A 27,025-nucleotide genomic window follows, 5' to 3' on the forward strand; every position below is an offset into this window, starting at 1 on the left:
CTTGTGAACAAACATCTAAACCTCTACCACCAACACACCATCCTAACCTTGTGAACAAACATCTAAACCTCTACCACCAACACACCATCCTAACTTGTAAACAAACATCTAAACCTCTACCACCAACACACCATCCTAACCTTGTGAACAAACATCTAAACCTCTACCACCAACACACCATCCTAACCTTGTGAACAAACATCTAAACCTCTACCACCAATACAACACACCATCCTAACCTTGTGAACAAACATCTAAACCTCTACCACCAACACACCATCCTAACCTTGTAAACAAACATCTAAACCTCTACCACCAATACAACACATCATCCTAACCTTGTAAACAAACTAACCTTGTAAACAAACATCTAAACCTCTACCACCAACCATCCAAACCTTGTAAACAAACATCTGAACCTCTACCACCAATACACCATCCTAACCTTGTAAACAAACATCTAAACCTCTACCACTAACACACCATCCTAACCTTGTAAACAAACATCTAAACCTCTACCACCAACACACCATCCTAACCTTGTAAACAAACATCTAAACCTCTACCACCAACACAACATCCTAACCTTGTGAACAAACATCTACCACCAACACACCATCCTAACCTTGTGAACAAACATCTAAACATCTACCACCAACACACCATCCTAACCTTGTAAACAAACATCTAAACCTCTACCACCAACACACCATCCTAACCTTGTGAACAAACATCTAAACATCTACCACCAACACAACACACCATCCTAACCTTGTGAACAAACATCTAAACCTCTACCACCAATACATCATCCTAACCTTGTAAACAAACATCTAAACCTCTACCACTAACACAACACACCATCCTAACCTTGTGAACAAACATCTAAACCTCTACCACCAATACAACACACCATCCTAACCTTGTGAACAAACATCTAAACCTCTACCACCAACCATCCAAACCTTGTAAACAAACATCTAAACCTCTACCACCAATACACCATCCTAACCTTGTGAACAAACATCTAAACCTCTACCACCAACCATCCAAACCTTGTAAACAAACATCTAAACCTCTACCACCAATACACCATCCTAACCTTGTGAACAAACATCTAAACCTCTACCACCAACACATCATCCTAACCTTGTGAACAAACATCTAAACCTCTACCACCAACACAACACCATCCTAACCTTGTGAACAAACATCTAAACCTCTACCACAAACACAACACACCATCCTAACCTTGTAAACAAACATCTAAACCTCTACCACCAACACACCATCCTAACCTTGTAAACAAACATCTAAACCTCTACCACCAACACAACACACCATCCTAACCTTGTGAACAAACATCTAAACCTCTACCACCAATACAACACACCATCCTAACCTTGTGAACAAACATCTAAACCTCTACCACCAATACACCATCCAAACCTTGTAAACAAACATCTAAACCTCTACCACCAATACACCATCCTAACCTTGTGAACAAACATCTAAACCTCTACCACCAACCATCCAAACCTTGTAAACAAACATCTAAACCTCTACCACCAACACACCATCCTAACCTTGTAGACAAACATCTAAACCTCTACCACCAACACACCATCCTAACCTTGTAAACAAACATCTAAACCTCTACCACCAACACAACACACCATCCTAACCTTGTAAACAAACATCTAAACCTCTACCACCAACACAACATCCTAACCTTGTAAACAAACATCTAAACCTCTACCACCAACACAACACACCATCCTAACCTTGTAGACAACCATCTAAACCTCTACCACCAACACAACACACCATCCTAACCTTGTAAACAAACATCTAAACCTCTACCACCAACACAACATCCTAACCTTGTAAACAAACATATAAACCTCTACCATCAATACAACACACCATCCTAACCTTGTAGACAACAATCTAAACCTCTACCACCAACACACCATCCTAACCTTGTAAACAAACATCTAAACCTCTAACACCAACACATCATCCTAACCTTGTAAACAAACATCTAAACCTCTACCACAAACACAACACACCATCCTAACCTTGTGAACAAACATCTAAACCTCTAACACCAACACATCATCCTAACCTTGTAAACAAACATCTAAACCTCTACCACCAATACAACACACCATCCTAACCTTGTAAAACATCTAAACCTCTACCACAAACACAACACACCATCCTAACCTTGTGAACAAACATCTAAACCTCTACCACCAACACACCATCCTAACCTTGTAAACAAACATCTAAACCTCTACTACCAACACACCATCCTAACCTTGTGAACAAACATCTAAACCTCTACCACCAACACACCATCCTAACCTTGTAAACAAACATCTAAACATCTACCACCAACACAACACACCATCCTAACCTTGTAAACAAACATCTAAACCTCTACCACCAACACAACACACCATCCTAATATAACCTTGTGAACAAACATCTAAACCTCTACCACCAACACAACACACTATCCTAACCTTGTGAACAAACATCTAAACCTCTACCACCAACACAACACACCATCCTAACCTTGTGAACAAACATCTAAACCTCTACCACTAACACAACACACCATCCTTACCTTGTAAACTGATTAGTTAACGTTGTACATGTTAAGTATGTTCCTACCACAATTATGTGACATCACAAATTCCCTAGAGAAACTTTAATGTCCAAAACAGAGCATGCATAGTCATTGTCACCAGTGAGAATAGTCATCACTTTATATTTAACAGTAAGTATATGTGTTGCTGTGTACCCCCTGGTAGTTGGAAGATTTTTCAAAAATCTTTGCTCGGAGAACAAGTTACCCTAAAATCTTGATTATAAGACTGGTTTATTTTCTTTTTTAGTAAGGAATCCAATGCTTATTTTCGAAGCAGACCTATTTTCAAAGCCGTCTTATTTTTGAAGTCATTTATCCTGTAAGGCAAGTAAGGCTTATTTACGAGACTGCCTCACTTTCAGACCTTTCATCTGTGAAAAAAAAATCATCGATAAATAACATTCGCCGATACTAGTAATTGTTTATGAAATCATCAGCACTATTCTTAATTACTCAAAATCATTAATAACTTTTACCCTTTTCGTCAACCAGAACTGGATTAGATCTTTAGGTCGAAAAATAACTCTATTTGTTGCTTAGTGAAAAGCTATATTCGTTCCATATACTCAGAAATACTTTCTATTCTTGACAAATTGGCAAGAAGGATGTACAGGGCTATTTGCAGGCGAGTGAATAATTAATTGCAGTTTCTGATTGAATTGGGCCCCAATAACTCTGAAATGATTGGTGCTGGCACTGTTGATAACAATATAAATAGGTGGTAATCTTATGTTATATATTAAATATAAACAAAATGTCTGCATGACTTGTGTTCAGCTAAACAAAACAGCTGCTGTATTGTAGTTTTTGGCTCCACAATTTATACAGTCGGAGTCGGAAAAATTTATTTTACCGGGGATGCATATATATATATATGAGACAAGATATAGAGGTTTTTTTATTTCATGTAAACCTCACAGAAGTCTTCCTAACTTATAAATCAGAATGAGCTCTAGATCTAGTGTAATTTCTTTTGCATCATCAAAAACCTGTTGATAAGAATATGTTTCTGATTTTAATAATCAGTTAAGGTTTTTTTTTCAATATTTTGGGATGGGACGTATATAAAGGTAGCCACAACCTACTACAAGGAGACCCTGCCTAAATATGACTTTGTTGTTGACAGGGCAAACGAGGAAAATTAGTTTGATATATAGGTTTAATTATATAATGAATAAAATAACATGTCATTGAAATTCATTTTGGTGACACAGTGGTTTGTAGTCTGTATAAGAATGATAAAAACATGTATTGCTTTTTGTTAATGGGAAATAAACAGGAGAAAATGATGATTAATTCAGATCTCTCTTCAAAAATCATCACAGCAGAAAAAACAGTCACAGGAGAAGGAGATGTAGTGGGGGGGGGGGGGGGGGTATAAATAAATGTACCATACCATTCATCATTATTAAGCCTGTGATACTCCCATTATTCATCAGTGCATGTTACATGTAGTAGTAGTCAACAATTGAACTTTAATAGTGTATAATAGGAGTGTATCAAGTATGTCCCTACTTTGTTAATGGTGATGTCTGATACACATATATAGGTCAGGTATATATGGCATTCATCAAGCGACAAGACCTCTGGTCAAATCTGTTGTGTATCTGTATCAAATGAGGTTGATGGTCTATATATATATGAACAGTGTTACTACAATTTTTCTAATGAACCAGCTTCATCCAAGCATGTCGTTCACCAGCAATCAAGCAACCACTTCACAAGCAACCAATTCACCAGGGACCAAGCAACTTGAGTTCACAGCAATCAATTCCTGTTCACCAGCAACCAATGCAAGCAATCAGTTCACCAGCAACCATTTCCAGTATCCAGTTTAGTTCAACGTTAACTGTTTTACCACATTTCCAGCTCCCTTAAGTTAGTTTACCGTTACAACTCTGAATTCACTATAGATACATCTGTTGATTCCCATGTGCTAAGTTTAGGGTGTATTACCACTATATCAGTTGAAAGAAATAATGGAGAAGAGTTCCAATTTTGACCTTTTGACCTGGAGTACTTATTATTCTTCATGATATACAGTTAAAATGAAAATGAAGCAACAGATCAAGAGGGTTTGTTTGGCTTAGTTTCCTTGTCTGTGTACATGTATCCATCCTTCGTTTTCATGTCAGATGTATTTACAAGCATTCATGCAATGTATTGAAATAGCATTTGATGCTGAATAAATTGAAACTGCTGTGCATGAAGGTCTCATAGTGAATAACTTATCAATTATGTAAGTTTAAAGTTTAATTATAATATGACAGAAGTATTGTACTATCCTATAAAATGTAGATTGCTCTCAGTTGTTATAAATGACAGATCTTTGCAGTCAAACGTTATATTAAAGCACCCTAGTGAGCTAGAGCAATATGTGTTTTACAATTTGCACGAACCTTTCATAAATAGTTAAATCAATGCTTAATATTGCTTAAAGTACTTGACCATTTGTATTAAGCACTATAAACTTTTTAAAGGCAGACTGGCACAATCACACACAACAAATTTCAAATTTGTGTTTGAGATTGTGCTAAGGCGACGTTAATATATAATGTATGATCACTTGCATTTTCACAATACAGTATATTAGCCAAGGTCGGCATTGATTTAACTTTTAACATTATTACATTAATAATTATTACAAACACTTAAGTGTGAAAAGTATTATTGGAAAGGCAATGACAATGCCACTAAATATTTTGATATTCATGATTGATTGATAGGAATAACATACCACTTTTGGAATACACCTGTATCATATGTTATGTATTGAGTCAACTAATGGACTTATTCTTTTCTCATGGGACTTATCTATTTTGAGAACTCTTCTTTTCTCATGGGCTCATGATCATCTATTTTGAGAACTCATGATTGATTCAGTAATAAGAAAACTTCTTTAACATTTTAAGAATCAGTGATCTTTTTATAAATGGGACTCCACAACATTTTGAAATGGTCATGCATCTACATTAAAGCTTATTCAGCTCAGTATAATCTGAACACCAGTCAGCGGTCTCTTATGGAAGACTAATAAAATTATTCGTTAATAAAAAATTAAATAAAGTATAGGTTACCATTTCTTTTTACAAACAATTTCTCAAATTATGTTTTACAAGACTTTCCTGTGACTTGTCATAAAGTTATCAACAGTGGGTCTGCGTTACAGATATTGTATACTTACGCACTTGAGCTGATGAAAACACCAGAATGAGGTCTATAAACAGCCAACGGAAGCCTTCCATTGCTCTGAAGCCAATAGGGTAATTTATCCACAAGATGGAGATCTCAGATTCAGGTGCTCAGATAGATTGTAAAACTTATAAAAAATCCAAGTAAGTTATTAGCCCTGTAAGTTATGTCTGATCACTTGGTAGATTCATTTTAAAGACACGATCCACCGGTTCTCGATATCCCATGTTTGAAACTGACTCACACGACTTTAGTGTAACTTTTATGACAGGGCTCAGAAGGTAAAGGTACTTGACATAGTTTGAGGGGGAGTTCCTGTGTTGGAGTGTGGCTGTTCCATCAACTTAACATCCACTTTGAAAACGAAAAGAAAGTGCCTGCAAACTATTACTTTAGTCATGTAAAAGGTTGTCAAATTGATTTTGTACATAGTTTCAAATATAGATAATGATTTGTTATAAAATAAATAAATTTCAGTAGTAATATAAGTGGTCAAATCTGTTAGAAGAACAAGAAGGTAAAAATATCAAGGGAATCCCCCTACGTCATTCATTATTCCGGATGTGTTTCCAGTCGTCTCTGCGCAAGACCGGACATACAAAGAAAGTCATGGCGAACACAGTGAGTTGACAAAAACCGGTCTAATATTTTGTTTTACTTTATTTATGTATAGTTTGTACTTTAAATAGGAACCTTCATTGTAAGAGTAGGCCTAGTATGTAATTGTTATATATTTGTCCTGAATACTGAAAAGTACTCTAACATTAAGAAGAAATTATAGATCGTTGATAGGAAAAGGCGATCTAAACAGTCCCAAATAGCTTGCTGTTGTTGTGTGACAAAAAATAACTGGTTCTAAGAGTCGATGGTTGTGCTGAGGGAAGGAATTGTGTGTGTGTGTGGCAAATGCAATATATATATATATATACATTATGCATAGTTCTAATCAAAATCACTGCTTCTGTTCACGCTTATTCAGAGGAATTACAGACGTTTCGCCCCAATGTCACAATGTCCATGCCACAATGTCCCAATTTTTTTCCCTAATGTCCCAAAATACCTTGCCACAATGTCCAAAATGTTACCACAATGTCCCAAAAATATTTCTCATGTAGGCTATATTGCACATAACTACATCTATTACTACGATAATATTGGTAACACCATGGACATATGACTTTGAAAACTGGTTTTCTAAGGCATGTAATTTTTTTTATCGGATGGATTTAAGATGTCATATTTCGTTTTGATGTTATCTGTTTATGGTTCTGTTCTTAAGAATATATAAAAAAGAAACATGATATATATACGTTCCGATATATAAATCCCGATGTACTTAATAAAATATAAAAAGAAACATGATATATACGTTCCGATATATATGCCCTGTTGAACTTAAGAATATATAAAAAGAAACATGATATATATACGTTCCGTTATATATAAATCCAGACGTACTTAATAAAATATAAAAAGAAACATGATATATACGTTCCGATGTACTTAATAAAATATAAAAAGAAACATGATATATACGTTCCGATGTACTTAATAAAATATAAAAGAAACATGATATATACGTTCCGATATTCACTCTCACAACTTTCCATCTATTTAAAACATGAGAAATATTTTTGGGACATTGTGGTAATGACAGGCACAATGTCCCAAATAATTTGGGACATTGTGACACCCTCCTTGGGACATTGTGACAGAAATTTGTGACATTAGGAAAAAAAATTGGGACATTGTGGCATAGGACATTGTGACATTGGGGCGAAACGTCTGGCACCCATTCAGAGTCGTTCACTTAGTTTTAATAACAGTTTGCTCGACTCACAGGCACGTTACAATAATAATTTTCTCCTCTACAGTTACAAATTATTATCGATTGAAAAATAAGAAAAAATAATTTATTGTACGAAATCACGTACCCTTACTCTAGAGGAGAAAATGTAGCTGCCAGACCGGGGTTCGAACCCGGGATATACGAACACTAGCTGGGTGCTCTACCAATATACCTGGTCACCGATGATCGACCCGGTCCAGTCCCGCTATACACCTCCCTCCTTTTTTCCAAGTCTTCGCCCTCGAAGAGACACACGAGACCCTTATACCACCACTGTGGGTATTTTAGCTGGCTTTGAACCCGGGAAGTTCGAACACTAGCCGGATGCTCTACCAATTGAGCTACCTGGTCACCAATGATCGACCCGACCCATTCCAGTCCAGCTACAAATGTATACATGAAAGATTAAAAATGTGGATCAGTATACATTTTTAATTTTTTCATGTGTACATCAATATTGTAAAGTGCAAGGGTGCTCGACTACAGTAGGGTGCTCGACTACAATATAGCTTTCTCTAACCTAGTCCTATAATATAAGACTTTGAAGGTTCATATCGTGATATTTTACGTTTATTATTGGATGTTTTCATTTTTTATATTTATCGAACTTCGAAGTCTTCAAATAACAAAAATGTAAATATCTGATAATAAACGTAAAAAATCATATGAACTTTCAAAGTCTTCTATTATAGGGCTACTAGTTTAGTCTTATATTAAAAATATAAGACTAGACATGCCACAGTGGTTTGTGTGTTGCTCTATCTTCAATAGATATTACAGCCCTCATTGTGACATGTGTATGTTTCCTCTTTTAAAATGTTGAAACAGTAATCAATTTTCCACTTTCAGCATATTTCATATCCTGCTGTCCGCCCAAAACCAGATGGGTCACAGAAAGTGGAAATTCCAGTGGGGAATTATGGTGTCCCTGAAATGATGACACATGGGTATGGGTATTGTGTAAATGGTACATTAAAATCCTTGAGTAAAAGCTAAGGTTGCATTAGGTGAACATGTGAACAAAATTTGCTTCCAAAATTAAAAACACAATATATCAACCAGTTACCTTATTTAGATATAATTCGTACCTTGTTATATGTATCATATAATTCATTTTTACCTTCATTTCCAAAGGCATGAATAAAAGAATATAGTGTTAAGTTATATCTACAAATAAATCTATGTTCCCAATAGTTTATGATAAAATCTACTCTTGAACTTGCTTCCTTTTCAAATATAAATCTCAATAAGTTTTTATGCCATTTAGTTATTCATACTATAACCTGTGTATAATTGTATTGTTACAGTCTTGGTTTTATTGATTAGTATTTAGTATATAATTCAGTTTTTTCCAATATTAGATTGGACAAAAATGAGGCCATCAGCAAACCGGTGCACGAATTAGAACTGTCGGAGAAACAGGTACAAATTTGTTTTATTGCTTCTTAACTAATAGAATACGTTGTTATTGGTTAACATTTTTAATAGGATAATTCAGGCTGACCTCAAACTGGTGAGAACAATGGATTAGGCCATGCCCACTGGAGGTCTTGGGTTAAGTAGGGTCAAATAGTGAAGAAATACAGATGAGCTGATAACTATTGCCGTATGCATAGCAGTGAAAAATGAAAGATACCATGGAAAAGACAATTAATCAATCTTCATTATGGTACACAACTTTAAAGATTTGGTCAAAAAGTAAGAAAGATGGACTATTAAAGCTGCCTATTGTCTTGTGATACAGGCAAACCACTGAAGTCCGACCACCAGTGGGATACAGTGACATCACTTTATGAATTGGCTTATTGCACTACATTATATTAATACATGTATATACCATAATTCTATTACTATTTTCATGTAACAACAGTCAAAAATGACTACAATCTTATTATTATTATTATTTATATTACATACTCAGTTAAAACCTAACACCTTAATTTGATTTATATGAACGTGTATGACAGATTTCATTATAGTTTGTGAACTATTGTTTGTTATCTCTCTAAACAAGTTTTTAATCTAAGATGCATTTTCATGAAACCATGTAAAGAAATATGTTGAGTTGCTAAACTTAACTGTAAAGTATCTCTGCAAGTAATAAATTCATACATGATCAAGGTCTACAGTTGCTAAAAGTACAATTTGACCGACCACATTTCCCACAATTAACAAACAAGTCACTTGCTATGTTAAAGTCAAGAGTAGATTCTCTAGTACATATTTTGTGATATTCTAAAGCAAAATTTTTGAGAATTCACCCAATAGTGACATGACTTGATTGTCAAGTTCACCAGATAAATGTTTCAGGTCACAGGTAAATTTTGTTTCTCTCAACTATCAGACACTGGTATTTTATAATGTTCTGAAAAGAAATTGGTACAAGTTAAAAAGGTCGCCAAGTCAGTGGTAAAGTATTGAGCACAGGTCAATTTTGTGTTTTTCAATTCCAGTACCAATATAATTGAGAGTGAAACTTTTGAACACTTAGTCTTAATAGGTGTAATTCTTGTGATGAAATCGATTTGTTCCTCATTTACATGGACCAGTTTCCAACACAAAAAGTGAATACATCATACAAATCATGATGGCCCCTTTAGCTTATAAGTATTACACCCTGTAAATTACACACATGTAGAAGTTCCATTCAACAGTACATGTATGTCATTAAAATTGAAAATACTTTTGATACTAATTAAATGATTTATAACTCTTTTCAAACATTTGATTTAATGTGATCAGTTTATTATTGAAATGATCTGTATTCCTTTTACAGTGGAATGAGAACAAAATGAAGATGGATTTTGCCATGCTACGGAAAACAGAAGGCATTCATGCCCCTCTAAAACTACAGATGGAATTTGGAGTAGCCAAAAGGGTCAGTTTGTCAAATAATTGCTTTCCAATGAGGATGATAGTTGCTGCACTTCTAATTGCCATATTGTTTTCATTTCCTTGACACACTCAACATAGTTAACAGAAACAATATTTTATTTTCTGCATATATTTGGATTGGAAATTTTTCCAAGTGGAATCAGACATTTGTTTCATTGGGAATGGGTCCGTTTACTGGACTAAAAACAGATCTGCGCCCCCTCCCCCCCCCCCCCCCCCCCCCCCCCCCCTCCCCCAAGCCTCAGGGAGCCTAGTCCACTGTTTATACAAAATTGGTTCTCCTTCACCCAAGGATGTTTCGTTTTTCAGACCAAATCCTTTCATTCATACAGAAGAAGGGATTCGAAAGTATAACTCAAAACCCTAGGGGACCAGATCCACCAATTATACAAAATAACCCTTAACCCAAGGATGCTTCAGACCAAATATGACAGAATCCTTTCATTACAGAAGAAGGATTTTAACAAATTCATTGTATATTTACCCAGTTAAGCCCTGCCCCTTAGGCCCCTTAGGATGGAGCTGGAGCTGACCAACCAGTTTTACAAAGCTGGTTCTTTTTCATCCATGGATGCTCCACACCAAATTTTGTTATAATCTTCTCTGCCAGTGGTTCATGTCTAGCGGTGTAAAGTTAATGGACGCTGCACCACGGCAAAATCCTTGAGTGGCTTGATATAGCCTTGACCATTGTTTGAAAGACATTAAATAAACAAAAACAATATTAAAATTGAAACCATCAAATGATGCCTTAATTTATAAGGGGTTTAAAAAGTTATAAAAGGTGCGGCTGAGTGTGGGGCCAAAAGAGAGCAATTTTGCTATAAACAACTTCTTCTCTAGTTATGACATGATGAAGCAAAGGTGATAAGGGACAATGCAATGGGTATCGCTCATATTTGACTGGTAGAATCCATAGGTGGTGGGGATTCAAAAACTGAAAATGGTTGGGCTGAGGGACGTGTCCAAAGGGGAGCAATTTGGCTATTTTGTTGTAAACAACTTTCTCCTGGAACTAAGCGATGGATATGACTCATATATGACTGGTAGCATCTTTAGGTGATGGGGATTCAAAAAGCAGCAAATTGTGGGACTGATCCCCTTCTGGGCCTCATGTTTTCTTTTCTATTTTTGTTTAAATGTTATATGTACAGTTTCCTGAAATGAGAAGACAAAAGATTTATCAATTTTTTGTTCCAGAATTTACGACTACCGGGTCTACACAGCTCGGGTCTTATGATGGATATATTAACTGGCAGGGATGAGATGATTGATTTTGATGATATCCTTAACAGTAAGTACCCCGTACCTAGTTCCCTGTTGTATCTCAATCAAAGTAACAATATTTCATGCATAGGATGGCTAACATTTACAGTTTTGTTGCCATTTGTTATATACCCACACATTTAGACATGTTTTTGATATGCTTTTATGCTATGTACGTAGATGACCCGATATCTGACACAATGTCATCCCTGTGGACCTGGCATCTTCGACACCTTGTTTAGATAAGGATCACAGACAATGTTCAGAGATTATGTTCTATGTGAGAGTGTCTGGAACTAATTAAATGTTCTCTGTTAAGTATGTTCCACAGTGATAAAAGTTGGGTATCTGAAACACTGGGGTATCCCGAGGGTAAATTATAATCTACATACTGTACAGATTTGGAAATATTTTTTAAATTTGTATGCATTAAAAAAAAGAATAATTTAATAGAAATTATTTGATGTATCAGTCAGTGTGAATGATAAAGTAATGATTTGTTTCATTGTGAAATTCATGAATAGGATATAAGTATTAAAATGAGTTTTTGGGACATTAATCTCCTGTGTGGTGACCTCAAGAAAACAGGGAGACAGTCGGCTATATCAGAGAGGTGAAGTATCTACTTCCGTAGGGAGGGGGTATGCTTCCTGTTACAAGTACATTTGTAGGTCATAGACACTGTGTCTTAAAGGACAACCATACACACATTCAGTCAAGCTTGTTGGTCAATTTATATTTGATCATGCTTCAATGACTAACAGTGGTAAAATGTTTTCCAAGCAACTATATATATCTCTTTCTCTTGTTAAACAAACTCTGACTGGAAAATTAGTCTCTGTGTGCTGGGCAATGCAGGTTTGTATCCTGCTAGCTAGGGACACAAAGATCCAACCTCTAACTAGGGTAATCATCACAGAATGATTCTATAAGTCGGGATTATATCATCAGATCTAGAGATGCCCGTCAAATTGTCCATGTGAAATAAATATTAAGTGAAGTGCTATTGAAGATACCTCCCGAAATGTTCTTAAATAAATAAATAGGTCTTGTGTGTATTTAAATTATTGTTCTTACGCAAGTATTGTTCCTAACAATCCACTTATCTGTATAAGTGGTTCTGTGCATTAGTGGTGTGTAAATACACATGCATGATTGATCAAGTATTGCTTGTCCGGATGTTTGAGAAAAGTCTGTAAAGTTTTACATACTTGACTTCATGGGTCAGAAATCATTCATAATGTCAGCCTGACTGGGTCATCTAGATGTGTCTTTATATGGTTAAATATATGTGGTATGTAACTAGTCATTTAAGAAGCATTTACATGTATGGATTGGCCAGCTCTCATATTGAAGATGTGACACAGCTAATGCTCCTATCTTGAGTGGATATAATTGATATATATATACAATGCCTGTTTGAAGTGAAAAGATTTTATTTCTGTGTATTGTGCTAGCTAGTAAAATATAATATATTTGTGTAAACCAGACTGGACACTTTATAATGCTGCTACTTGTATTTAAAGCAGACACTGGTATAATCAGAAACTTGTGTATTAATCCTTAAGAAACAGTCATATGTATTAAAATAATTCTACACTTACCAGAAGTCTGTATTACCTATACTATCTACACACCCATTAAACCAGACCTTCAAAAACACACATTTTTTTGAAGATTTTTTTTTTCTTGAAGCACAACTTTTAGCTGCATCTTGTTCAACTAACAGTGAATTGGTAATTCCACTGTCTGATATAGTGAAAATTCCTATCTAGTAATGGTAGACCTACACTGAAAATTGATTTGAATTTCTCTCTGTTGTAGATCCATACGAGTCGGAAACCATTGTTGATCACCATGGCCTGATGGAGAAGAGGCTGAACATACTATAGTGCCACCTGGTGGTGGATTATTTAATAGACTCGCATCTCATTGTCTGGACTCCTCATCGTCTTCAGTGCTATTCACTTTGTGTCAGAATTAAATTCACATTTACCATACCAGCTGTTTGTTGTGTTGTTTACCTGTGTTGAAACACATCAGATTCACAGATTAGAGCTATACCAGTACAAGTAGAGAGTATAAGGTCACCTTACTAGCTCAGACTAGCAGGAATTGCCCTTTAGCCTAGTGGTAGGCTGTTTGTTTGAGAGCGAAAGGTCGCTAGTTTGAATGCATAATACATCTGCTTAATCAGCAATTTTACAAGTCAATATAAACTTATTTCTGAAGTATGCAGAATAATGCACACAAAGCTGTGGAATTCTATGAGAATGATGAATGTACTAACAAAACTTGGATGTTGATCTTTGATGCTTGTTATCTGTTTTAAACAAACCATGATACAATTTTGTATCCATGTCTACCAGGTATATGCATAGATGTACGTAAAATATGATGTTTATATTTTCATGCCTCTGATGAGAAGTGCTAGCCTATAAGTGTTACCTGAATATCTGTCCCATCCTGAATCAATGGCATTGCTCTATTGAAATTATTTCATCCATCAAATGTGAAATGAAGTTTTAACAAGAGAACAATTTATTCTTTCTTGTGCGATCTTAACATGAACGTTTTAAATGCTCATTGATAAACCTGATGGTTTCAGTCATCGCCACCTATTTTGATATAAATGCGATCATAGCACGATCTTTGATGAAGCAGAAGATAGTTACCCTTCCAGAATGCTTATACTTCTTTAAGTGGTGTCTCTGTATTTTGCCTACCCATCTGTAATTCTCCTGTTTTGAACAAGTTGGTGGCGCTCAGTTCCGAGGTAGAGGCCACCTTTACTATTAAGAGAGGATTAATCAAGCCCAGCAACACCGCTCTGGCGACTTCTTTTCTTTATGAATTCAAGGAAATTTCATTCAATTTCATTGTTCACAAATTCAAATTCAAGGTCGGGGTTACTATTACTTCTGGGGTGAAAGCCTATCAAGTTTGTTCAAATAAATGACCTTAACCTACAATCAAGGTCAAAACAATGTATCTCAATAAATATAACCAAAAGATAAAGAGACCTGATATTGGGTCTGTAGCTTGCTGAGGTAAAGGGCTACCAGGTTTGTTCAAATGACCTTGACCTAAGTTCATGGTCATAGAGGTCAGAAACAAATGCTTACAACTGTATTAGGCCTAGAGAAGCAGGTGAGCAATACAGGCCCATTGGACCTCTGATTCACTAAGCCATTAATGGGAAAGCCTTTATGTATTTGACAAGAATTCAAGGAGGAAGAGGAATCGATGAAAAGTATGAAGAGTAGAGGTCAAGCACAGGCTTATTGTACAATGGTATGGAAGAGTCTTGTGGGGCCAATACATGTTTAATTATGGTTTATACCTCAAACCAGATTTGTTTACACACAAGGGGATTTGTATTGTGATTCTCTGTTGCATCACGTAGAAGAATATATAACAATGGGTGATACCGGAAGTTACGAATCCGATGGGGAGTATCTACCCGAAGGGCGTAAGGACATGGCTGGGGTATGTTTTATAGTGATACATGGCATTTTAGCATACTATCGGAAATATGATGATACCCACGGAATTCTGCGCTATTTCCTTTATACATACATGTATCGGTAATTCGTTAATCTCATAAACTTGCCATGTTTGATTGATGCTCAATATTATCTGGCTGCCCTACTGTCAAACGACAAATTTGCTATGATTTTTGTCAAAAATACCCAATAATCGCGATCAAAACATGATGGACAGAGTTTTGGCATTACGCCCTTCGGGTATATACTCCCCGTCGGATTCGTAACTTCCGGTATCACCCGGTGAATAAACTGGAAACAACTGATAGCCTGTCTCCTATACCAAATATAATTGATGTACATGATTTCCCTTGCACCATACCCAACAAGATCCTCCCATACAATGTGCCTGTAGGTCAATGTTATCTCACTATTTTATGAAGAAATATGGTGTACTGATTGTCAGCAGTCTACCATAAAGGACTAGAACTGTCGCCAGGATGGCTGACTAAAACCCCCGCAATCTGCACGAGTCAATGGTGAAATGAAACTGTTAATTAGAGGCTAACTAAGATAACCCAGTAATATAGTGACCAGTTGCCATAGCAACCATAATTTTGAAAAAAAAGAAAGTGGCATGCATATCTACACATGGTCCTCTATATTTGTGTGAAGTTTCATTGAAATCGGCCCTTCGGTTTAGGAGTTGTCCGGACAAACTTAAAGTTATGGTTCTTATCAGAAAACCTGTTTATAGTAACAAGTTGCCATAGCAACCATAATTTTGAAAAAAAAAGAAAGTGGCATGCACATCTACACATGGTCCTCTTTATTTGTGTGAAGTTTCATTGAAATTGGCCATTTAGTTTAGGAGTTGTCCGGACAAACTTGAAGTTATGGTTCTTATCGGAAAACCTGTTTATAGTGACCAGTTGCCATAGCGACCATAATTTTGAGAAAAATAAAGTGGCATGCACATCTACACATGGTCCTCTATATTTGTGTGAAGTTTCATTGAAATCGGCCCATCGGTTTAGGAGGAGTTGTCCGGACACACTTATAGTTATGGTTCTTATCGGAAAACCTGTTTACAGGCATGCACATCTACACATGGTCCTCTATATTTGTGTGAAGTTTCATTGAAATCGGCCCTTCGGTTTAGGAGGAGTTGTCCGGACAAACTTAAAGTTATCGTTCTTATGAGAAAACCTGTTTATAGTCACCAGTTGCCATAGCAACCATAATTTTGAGAAAAATAAAGTGGCATGCACATCTACAAATGATCATTAATATTTGTGTGAAGTTTCATTGAAATTGGCCCATCGGTTTAGGAGGAGTTGTCCGGACAAAATGCGTCTACAGACAGACGGACGGACAGACAGACAACCTGATTCCAGTATACCCCCCCTAACTTCGTTGCGGGGATATAAAAATTGATGAGATACAAAACAGGCAGACCTGACTCAAAAAATTTATTAAGTGTGGCTATTGCTACCATACCAATATCTGACCTGGTCAGCATGGATGCCGGTCAGAACCAACCAACGTGTCACATATAAATACATCAAACTCAGTAAAAGCTGCTCTATATCACAAACACAAGTAACAAATTCATCGAAGGAAAAAAAGAGAGAGAATTTTGATATGTTTTGTTCACGAAATACATGTAATGAATTTGATATATCATCCAAAATAGTATGTATAAATAGCCTCTCTAAAAAAACAAATCTGATTAGCGATGGGTACTTGCATACCTGGTAACGTACACATATACACACAAAAGTAACAATATACATAAATATAAACCGCGTAACTACTTTACAGACCATATACAGGGTAAATACCCATTCTTTCAAGATCTTTATTATATATTATTATTTGCTACTATATTTAGCACATTTTATTATGTATCTATCCCACTAATTTTGAGACGATCAATGCAGTTTAAACTGAATTTCATTTAGATGAAATATATTTTAATGATTACATTAAGAAAATTGCATTTGTTTTTCCTTTAGTTTTAATGATTATATTTTCACATTTATACCCACCTAAATTTTGTTAACTGCATTAAATAACATGACAATGTAGATAAGGTATTTACTACACTGTAGATGTATTAACAAAAACTGAAAAATAAATCACTGATACAGCAGATTATTTCCAAAGCTAGAAATAACTTTACAACAGACATCAGCATGCACGTGAATGGGTTAAATTAATTCCTGAATAAATAAAGTCTCAAATTAATTATTACAAAGATTCCCCAGTCCACCCTTTCATTTAGTAAATAATTACCTTTACTCCTTAAATACCCACCCACATATTCAATCCCTGCATTTTAGACAATTTCCAAATTAGTGTACATTATATAATAAACTTCCATTTAATGGAAGAATCAATCCATTTAATGGTGGGAATATTTTCTTTAAAATTCTTTATTTACACCAATATATATATATATATACTATATAACAATAATATACAAGCCTACAATTTTACAAACATGTTTAAACCTTGCTCAAACCCCACACATTAAATGTTTTTTTACAACTAATTCTCACCATAATATTGCATTAATGTGTTAATGGACCCAAGTAAACTACATAGGAAGCAAGTCATAATAGATTATAAGAAAGAAGATTTTAAATGATTACAGCACTATCTACAGTGCTACCTACCAGTACACAATGCAAAGTGCTAATGTGAGATTTTCACTTCATTTCAAAAGGGTACCCCACTCAATATGCTCTTTATGAATACAGCTTATTCACTTCATATGCATCATTGTCTTTTTTCAAAGGTATACCCAATTGAATGTGCTATTAGCGGAGATAAAATGACTGCTAAGTTAAATTTTTTCCTCAATGAAATTTAAACATTAATATGCCTTATTGTACAACCTTCAAAGTAGCAAAAGATTGACACACAGATAAAAAAAATTATGTCAAAATATTTCAACCAAGCAATAGGAATGTTTATATTAAAAATTTAATATCACTTCAAGTTATCTTCAAATTCTCATACCTATTAAATTTTCTGACATAAATGTAATATCAAAACTCTATACTACAGCTAAGTCCTTAGAACTATCTAATTAATCTCAAATATATAAAGTTTAAACCTAGCATCCTCATAGCATTTTCTGCTTCATATTTCCTGTAGAAAAATTACATCTTATCAAATAACTTTGACATTATCATTTTAAGTACTTTCAATAACGTGAAATGTTTTCACCAATTTAAGGATTCTAGGAGATGACTCTGTTAAACAGGAATTATATCAGAGAACTTGTATAAGGTTTAAAAATTCTAATCTGACGTCACCAATGAAACCATATAACCTTTAGACTAAGCGTTAATCAAAGTCAACAGTACATAATCTAAACTTGAACAAATCTTAAAAAATGAAAACATCAAAGAAGTAACCATCATAACAAAGCAACTTTTGGGTAAAAAATGTAAAATAAACACGAGATACTTCAGGTAGTAACTCTGGAATGGTAGTATAGATTTTAATGAGCAAACAACTAGTTTTTAAATTCCTACAGGAAAATCAGGTGTTCATATACCCATATAGGAACCTATTAGTATAAACCTAATATCCAGCAATGAGTTCGTTAAAATTGTAAAAGTATGCAAAATAATATGGTATATACATTAATACCAGCAGAAAAAAATACAGGGACACCCCACGTAACCTTTTCAAAACATATTAGCATCCAAAATCAGGTTTAGTTGTTTGGTATTGGTTCAAACATGCGAGGAAAATAATTTCAAAATGGTTATCATTATAGTTTACAAGATTTGGACATGTAGGTCTGGATCCTGGTTATAGTCATCCAAACATGGTTCAAAGGCATCTTATACAACAGTAAATGGACATCATTCCTCTTGCATCAGACATTCACTTGCTTGATCTATCATGCAGGCAATATATCATTTTGTAAACTTTTCTCACATTGTAAATCATAGCCTCATAAATAAATGCCCATTATTTCAAGCTACTCTCAAAGTACTGTTATTAAGAACTACTGAACAGGAATAATCCTCAATGCCCAACATTCTACAACAGTCCGACAGGGCAATATACAGTTAAATTGCCAAAAGAAATAATTTATTGGAGTAGCTGTATCATAAAATGTACGTTCAGCCAGTATCGGCAGTGCCATAGCTAGTATGGTAATGAGATGTTAAAGCGTGCTTCAAATCATTCTGCAGGATAATAGGTTTTAGTGGCAGTGCCATAAGTCACCCTACAGGACAACAATTGATACAACCGTTGCCACCCAGGGGCAATAATGAAGATTTTTACAGGTAATTGAACCACAAATTGCTTTACAAAGCAATAGTCTTGTGAGCAGTGTCACACTTCATTGTACGTGTCATTAAAATATTAGTGGTTGTGCTTCAACTCATCCTATAGGGCAATAGTGTTGACTAGCTATGACACATTTACTAGGTAATGCCTAACTACAGCTCCTGAACCTTATCCTTTCTTGCTGAGCAATAAACTATTTTTACTGATTCCAGATTTGCTACAATCAATTTACTATGGACTTATAATGCAGTGTGTCTTACAGAAGTGTTTTCCTGTAGACAGATAAATATTGTCAATATAGATGTAAATTCATCAATCACTAGACCACATCAAACCACACACACCCACCCTTACACACACAAGTCTTGTGAACATACACAGAACACACATGCATGCCAAAGGGGTGCCAGCACGTCGTCCCTCGGCATCATTCCTCCACAACCTGCTCAGTATTATTACTCCTGATACTCAATAGTGTTCACACTCTAAGCACTGTTCCTGTTATTAGTGCTGTCCACACACTACCTCTCAGTACCAGTGCTGATACATAGGGGTCCTATAGACCTTTAGTACTACTTCTAATCTTCACAATGTCCACAAACAATTCAGTAACGTTCTTGGTACTCATGGTGCCACTTATTGAAATCAATGTTGAATACCAAAAGACATCCAGTTCCTAATCCGGCTAACAAAAACCTGTAAAAGTTAAACATGTATTAGAAACTGTCATTGTAAATCAACCATGTGCTAATTAACACTTACAAGCAATATCAAAATTTTATGTAACTGGCTGTCCCATAATAAATACTCATGAGTGGTGACATGTTTTCTTTATTAAATCCAAATGAAGAATCTTGTCTTGAAGTTAAAACTTGACAAAAAAGTTATTTACAAATAATAATCTTGCCAAATTTGGGTGAGAACACATACAGGTACCAGATTCCAGTGTTAGGAACTGATCATTATATCCAGGTGTGAGGTGTACTTACTTGTGATCATGTGTGAGAGCAAGTGACCTGATCTCACTATCACAGGGTGGGTAGGCATACAGCAGGGTGAGGTCATGAGAGCGCCACACCTCCACCACTCCATTGGAACCACCCAACATCATGTATTGGCCATCACGACTCAGGATCATTGACTGCAATAAGAAAGAAGACACCATGTTTTTCATCTTTTTATAACTAGGTTGTCAGACGAGTGCTCTTGGGGATATCCATTTACTTCTGAAGATTATTGGTCACAAGTTCACAACTATTCATACATATTGTTTGTTTAATCTTAACCCTTACATTTATCCTGGCTCATTAAATTGATTATCTTAATTTGCAGATAATTTCCTCATTATATGCTAAATTGGTGTGATTTTTATGTCTTGCTATATACTGTACACAACACATTTTGTTGTTACAATGTTATCTTAGGCCATAAAAAAGTAATCAATTAGTTCTCAGGCCTGACCACATCCAAATAAATGTAGCCGCATTACCGATTTTATTGCAAAAACAATGAAATAAATTGCCATGATGCACCCGTAAACTCTGGAAGAAAATCCGGAAGAATTATTGCACATTCCGGTTTGCACTTTGGTGTCGTCAATATTTCAAGCGTTTGAACGAAAAGCTGTTACACGCACTAAAGAGACATAGTTAGTTGATGCAAAAGGCTGACTGTCTCCACACGGATGATAGCTTTGATATCTGCGGATTCAGAAAGGATCAACAATTATACTGCCATGGAATATACCTATATATATCGGAAGTTTGTACAATGGCATAACTATACACTTTGTATCCAATGGCAATGAAATGATAAAATACCTCCCTCCCTCATCTATTTTTCAAAAATTTTCAAAAAACTGAGAACCAAAAGTGGCCTTGTATATCCTGCTTATCTTCAGGAAATAATTTAGTGCCAATGGCCACAGCAGTTTATATTGTTTGATCACTGACCTGAATGTTATCCTTGTGACGGACATTGAGAAGTAAGCGTCCATTGATGCTGAAGTTGCATATATGACCCTCGTCGAACTTGACAAGGACAAAGGACTCTCTGGACATAGTGATAAGCTGAGGTGTCCTACAACCTTCAGGAGCCTCCAGTGACCGCAGCAGATCCCCACTCAGGGTGTGTACCAGGCATGGTCCACCTGATGGGAAAACAAAATCTCATTGTTCAAATTTGAGTTCCATATCCAAGATGCATTGGATTGTTACGTTTAATAGATTAACACTTTAATTGAATGTTCAAGCATTAATTTCTTTATCTCTACACAGATAGGACAATCTTTCCTTTATTCTTTTACTGGATGATTTTTGTAATATTTTTTAACCCTCATGTCACAATCAAGAATCATGATTGCTTGTCTGTGCTATCTTGTCAGAGTGTATAAACAAATATTACAGAGATCCATATCTGGTTTTCAGAATACAACATTAAGCAGGTAGAGTGGCATGCAACTTTCTTAAATATTTCACTCTAAGAAATCAGTGGTGTGGTTAGTTGGACTCTGCTATCAAATTTCAACACATTATATAAGTACACAAGACACTATGACAAATTTACTGTACACAAAAATCCAAAATATGGACAAGCTTGGTAGTTTTGAAATTATATTACTTATCTTTTCAACATTTGCAAGTCAATTTGGTGGCATTTTTGTCGGTAGAAAACTTAAATCACATGTAAAATGAGTACAGCAACCTAGAATAACAGGATGTAAAATGGTACAAAACACCACTAACTTTGTGATCCACTCATGACCAGGCCGAGCTCGGCCAGGACAGCGACACAGGTAACCTCAGACTCATGGCCAGTCAATGTGGCCTTGGGGGTGGGGTGCTCCAGACCTGAAGGTCAAGGTATGTATTTCAGTAATGACAATAGTTTCTGTATTCTGATTTTTCAGTTGTTTTAATAACTTTTTGCGATTTTTTTTTGTTTCACAATCTCCACTAAAATCCCCCTCCCCCCAAAATGCAAGATGTAAATCTTAATGTATAAACACATCTTAATTAAATTCTTAATACAGACTTTACACACAAGTTTGTTTGTAAAAACCTGAAATCAACAGTGTATATACATTTCAAAAATAATCTTTATTCTCCTATAATTTATGTTTTCATGGTTTTCTAGAATAGCTGTTAGATAACTTACTGCCGTTGTCACCGATGATAGCCATGTTTCTGGCGGTGAACATCCATACCATCACGGTACAGTCCTTGGAGCCAGTGATGATGTAGCAGTCTTGATTAAGATTACACTCAGAACGGGTAAGACAAGTCACCACATCAAAGTGGCCATGTACAACCTGTAGGATTTTAGCTGAAACCACAAAAAACAATATTGAAAGGTTACATCATATAATGGTAATTTCCTGTAAATTGTCTTCCTCATGCACACAGATCCTTCATCCTTTGAACTAGATTATTTAGAAAATATATATAATTATATCCCTACTCCCACTGTAAATGAGGTGGCAATTGGAGCAAAATGCAGAAACTAAGCAACAAAATGAAGGTAAGAGGAAGGTCAAACCTAAATCAGCGAATTAAAAAATACAGGTGAAGTAGGCCTACAATTATGTCGTTTTTTCCTGATGACTGCAGAAACACACTTAACAAATCTACCTTTCTGTTACCGACATGAGCACATCTTTCATTCTGGAACTTTACCCCAAGTACTAATAGACAGCAGTGTTAACAAGACATGAAATATTTCACCTGTTTCAGTAGAAAACAGACGAAAGCTTTTGTCCCAAAATCCACAGGCAAAGATAAAGCGGTTATCAGCAGATGTAGTAAATGAGGAATGCCTAGATTTCATCCTCTCATCAAAGTTGTCTCCCAGGGTGCGCCTCTGTAGGCCTGTGTTGAGGGCTGCAACAGTCAATGGAAGATTTCATATAGTTTTATAATAGGTAATATATACTTATAGGTGTTGAGGGCTGTAATCGTCAATGGAAGATTTCATATAGTTTTATAATAGGTAATATATACTTATGTATCATGAACCATTACAGGAGTTTGTATCAACAAAGAAACGTCTTTATTCTAGATTATCAATTTATCTTTATTTCATCATATTCAATAATTGAATCATCCACTTCTCAAAACAAGATTTCTGTATTAGTATATCAAGAAGATCCATCTATAGGACTCTTCCTATTTCTTTAACAAACACAACCCAGACCATTTGTCTGCTTTAACGGAAAGGCCCATTTTCTAGTATAACTGATTGGAGACAACAATACTTTCCCAACTTGGCATCAGACCTACCTAACAGCTGGTCCATAGACAGAGGCAGGTTGGCCTGAGTTTCTGGCTTCTCTGAAGAAAAGCTTGTTGGTGTGCCTTGTTCTGTAAAAACAATGAAAGGATGATCAGCATGCTTAAAGAAAGTTTACTCAATTTAAAAAGACTGAAATTCATGTTTCAAAGAAATATCACTTCTATGAAAATTAAAAAGTCTGGTTATAATATTGAAAGTAAGTTCAGGTTATACAGTTTCTTTAAAATCTGAATGCAAACTTTGAATATTTTTATCCCCAACAGATAATTTTACATTTAATTGATCCTTTCAGTACTGGTTGACCATTGACCTAAGCTAGCCAGCATTAATTTGAACTTGGCTCTATTCACAATATACTTAAAACAAAATAAGAATGTCTGGTCTTCATGTTTGTTAAATTGTAAAACTTACAAAAAAAAAAAAAAAGACAGATTTTTAATAATAATCATAAATAATTTGGATTTTTTTTATCGCTATATCACAGCAACAAAGCCATCTCAAAGTAGTTCACAAATAATTGTCTGTGGTTATTAGGCCTTTTAGCAACCAGCCAATGTCTTTTACAACTCCCTGGGGAGCATACAGCCGGAGCTAAAGTATCTTGTTCATGGATACAACACAGCACCGGTGCCAGGACTTGAACTAACAATCCTTTGATCACGTAGCCCTGCGTCCTACCACTAGACCACCATGCCTCTGTCATGTGACACTTACGCTGGTAGCTCGGATTCCACTTATTAATGGCAAAGTTATGGCTACAGGAGATGGTTGTGACAGCTGGCACAGGGACGGCAGGGTGAGTATTGGCAGCCACATAGGTGACCGGCGAGTTGGACAGGAACTTCATGATCATACACACATCGTCCTGCACAGTCGAGAACATCATCGGGGTCTGCAAAACATACAGATCACATCATTATGAGGTCAACTCAAACAATACATGTACAATAATACAACATTCATGCATTAATTTCAAAACATTATGTAGTATACACACGTTTCTCAATGTTTATTTGTCAATTTTGTTAAAATGTGTTAATTTGAAAAGCAATAGTATTGTTAGTAGCATTTGAATTTAATAGAAAAAATATTTTTCAAAATACATTTAAATGTATTTGAACTGCATTAAGACTTAAGCTTTATAATGAGACATGTTTAATTTCAAACAGTTCCATCTGTAAGCTGACAATGCATGTGTACCAGATTCAAATGTGTCTGGGACGTATTCTAGGCACACCACCACCTGCTTGCAAGGAGGGTCACAACATACAAAACAGATAGCATAATTACCGGTACCAAAGATAGTTAGGCACTGTTCACGATTAAATCATGCATGGAAATCTCAATTCTACTAACATAACGTAAATCAATCCGAAGAATGTCAACATTTCTATGATTGAATCCGACACTAATTAAGAAATCTATTATCTATTTTTTCATTCCTGAAGAACAAGTTATCTGTCTTCATTTGATACACAAAAACAAATGGTCAGGAGGAGATATAGGTTAATGTATGAAGCATATCATAGAAATAGCACAGGCAGTATAAAAACTCTGAAGGAGATGAGATAGGACATTAATTAGCTAGCTGGGTGTCCAATCACGTATGATGTACTTTTTGCAGCTTTAATTCTTGGTTTGAACCACAACCGCTAACAATAACCAGAGAGAGATAGAGAGAGATGGAGACAAAGAGGGTAAGCAACACGACCTTGTGAATTATACTCCTTGTTTTTTTGTATTTTTCAGTAGCCTGAAATGAAATCAGTCAAAATCTCTCACAATTTCATCAATTTCATAATTGTTTCCATAATAATCTCAAGTATTACTTTGTAGAATTGAAGCAAAAGAGATGCCATAATTTATAAAGCATAAACAAGACAAAGATTTTAACCCTTAAAGCACTGAATAGTAATGTACGACAAGTGCTGAATTATTCTTGAATTTAATTGAAATATGTCTGTTATGTTTGAAATGCTTATGAAAAGTTGTTGTTTTTGTTTCTAATATCTATTTGAGTTGGCAAAATTTCAGATATCACATTCAGATTATCAGGTGTAAATATAGGCGAAACATGTAAAAATCACATATTAGTCTACAGAGGAATTTCATTTCATTCTTTGACACTCAGAATTTTATACAAATTTGTAAATATAGAAATCATTCATGACTTCAAACAAGTTTAGGATATTTGACTCTTAACTTAAGGTAATCACAGGTGTGAAAACTTGCAAATACTTTTCAATAAAATTCTTGACCATTTTAGTTTTCATATTTCTTTTCTCTCACAATATATATTGGCCTGCACTTGTTTGTGGCATTTAATTTATAAAATCATCACTGAAAAATAATTCTCAAAAGTCTACTTCACCATAAACTTGCTTTCGCTTGTACAAACTGTGCAAGGTATAGTCCATGACTTTATTTTTCACCTGTAAACTCCCAACCTCTGGCAATGTCGGCCTCATTTTTTATATCATGTGAATGCACAACGTTCCCCATAAAACCCCTCTAAATTGCTTTCATTATTTTTCAAATACGTTTAAACCTGCTCTTACTCAACTGAATGAGTTTGTACTAAAGTTGCATTGATTGGAAGCTGTATTTTTATTGACTAATCAGTAATGGTTTAACAAAAGGGTTTGGGTCACATTCTTCCGGGGGGCATGAAAACAATGTGATACCTCAAAGTGACTATTGTTGCGACAACTGCCAGCGGACAAGTTTTATCAGTACTTCATGACAAGCACCCAAAGGTTTAAGAATACTAACATACTATACCTTCATTTAGCCAATGTTCCCAGAAATGTTAATGGGTTACATAATTATGTATAGGAAATATGTAAGAAATAAATGCCTGAGGTCAAGGTTAGTAAAAGACACGCATAAATATACAAAAATTAGAGTGTGTATATAAATACATACTAGGTGCATCACAGAGCTCCGTGGAGGATGGGGTTCTGTCAGTAGCTGAGTAGGTGTCTGTCCAAAGCTACGAATCTGGTTCTCAATAGCCTGAAATTATGGCAGGAAAACAATCTTACTACAGTCTAATCTAACAAATCTTCA

The 27,025-nt window shown here is 35.4% G+C and overlaps 3 protein-coding genes across 11 annotated transcripts in view; 1 reads left to right on the forward strand and 2 right to left on the reverse strand.

Moving 5' to 3' along the window:
* LOC117329218 (vascular endothelial growth factor receptor 1-like) overlaps positions 1-6,219 on the reverse strand; it is a 38,224-nt gene extending 32,005 nt beyond the window's left edge. For all 3 annotated transcript variants that reach the window (XM_033887037.1, XM_033887036.1, XM_033887035.1), the window contains exon 1: positions 5,844-6,219. In XM_033887037.1, the coding sequence (XP_033742928.1) occupies positions 5,844-5,904 (61 nt within the window). In that variant the 5' untranslated portion in view covers positions 5,905-6,219. The remainder of the gene's footprint in view (positions 1-5,843) is intronic.
* Positions 6,220-6,334: 115 nt separating this feature from the next.
* On the forward strand, positions 6,335-13,864 carry LOC117329219 (proteasome maturation protein-like). Its single transcript, XM_033887038.1, has 6 exons — positions 6,335-6,472; positions 8,550-8,647; positions 9,062-9,122; positions 10,477-10,578; positions 11,796-11,889; positions 13,686-13,864. The coding sequence occupies exons 1-6, from the start codon at positions 6,413-6,415 to the stop codon at positions 13,751-13,753; spliced, it is 483 nt and encodes a 160-aa protein (XP_033742929.1). The 5' UTR covers positions 6,335-6,412; the 3' UTR covers positions 13,754-13,864.
* Positions 13,865-16,801: 2,937 nt separating this feature from the next.
* The window catches only part of LOC117329220 (neurobeachin-like), a 313,249-nt gene continuing 303,025 nt past the window's right edge, over positions 16,802-27,025 (reverse strand). For 5 of the 7 annotated variants that reach the window (XM_033887046.1, XM_033887045.1, XM_033887042.1 and 2 more), the window contains 10 exons: positions 26,882-26,971; positions 25,668-25,709; positions 24,671-24,848; positions 23,944-24,024; positions 23,389-23,544; positions 22,823-22,990; positions 22,411-22,515; positions 21,619-21,815; positions 20,656-20,807; positions 20,112-20,362 (listed from right to left, as the gene is read on the reverse strand). In XM_033887046.1, the coding sequence (XP_033742937.1) occupies positions 20,272-20,362; positions 20,656-20,807; positions 21,619-21,815; positions 22,411-22,515; positions 22,823-22,990; positions 23,389-23,544; positions 23,944-24,024; positions 24,671-24,848; positions 25,668-25,709; positions 26,882-26,971 (1,260 nt within the window). In that variant the 3' untranslated portion in view covers positions 20,112-20,271. Of the gene's footprint in view, positions 20,363-20,655; positions 20,808-21,618; positions 21,816-22,410; positions 22,516-22,822; positions 22,991-23,388; positions 23,545-23,943; positions 24,025-24,670; positions 24,849-25,667; positions 25,710-26,881; positions 26,972-27,025 lie in introns of all 7 variants that reach the window. The other 2 variants (XM_033887039.1, XM_033887043.1) reach the window with 2 other exon arrangements.

This window comes from Pecten maximus, chromosome 6 (assembly GCF_902652985.1).
Source record: "Pecten maximus chromosome 6, xPecMax1.1, whole genome shotgun sequence".
Lineage (NCBI taxonomy): Eukaryota > Metazoa > Mollusca > Bivalvia > Pectinida > Pectinidae > Pecten > Pecten maximus.

Excerpts from the sequence above, each read along its gene's own strand:
- LOC117329219 (XM_033887038.1), top strand. The coding sequence starts at position 6,413 with ATGTGTTTCCAGTCGTCTCTGCGCAAGACCGGACATACAAAGAAAGTC. Across the intron at positions 9,123-10,476 it reads TAGAACTGTCGGAGAAACAG|TGGAATGAGAACAAAATGAA; the intron begins GTACAAATTTGT and ends TTCCTTTTACAG. Across the intron at positions 10,579-11,795 it reads AATTTGGAGTAGCCAAAAGG|AATTTACGACTACCGGGTCT; the intron begins GTCAGTTTGTCA and ends TTTTTGTTCCAG.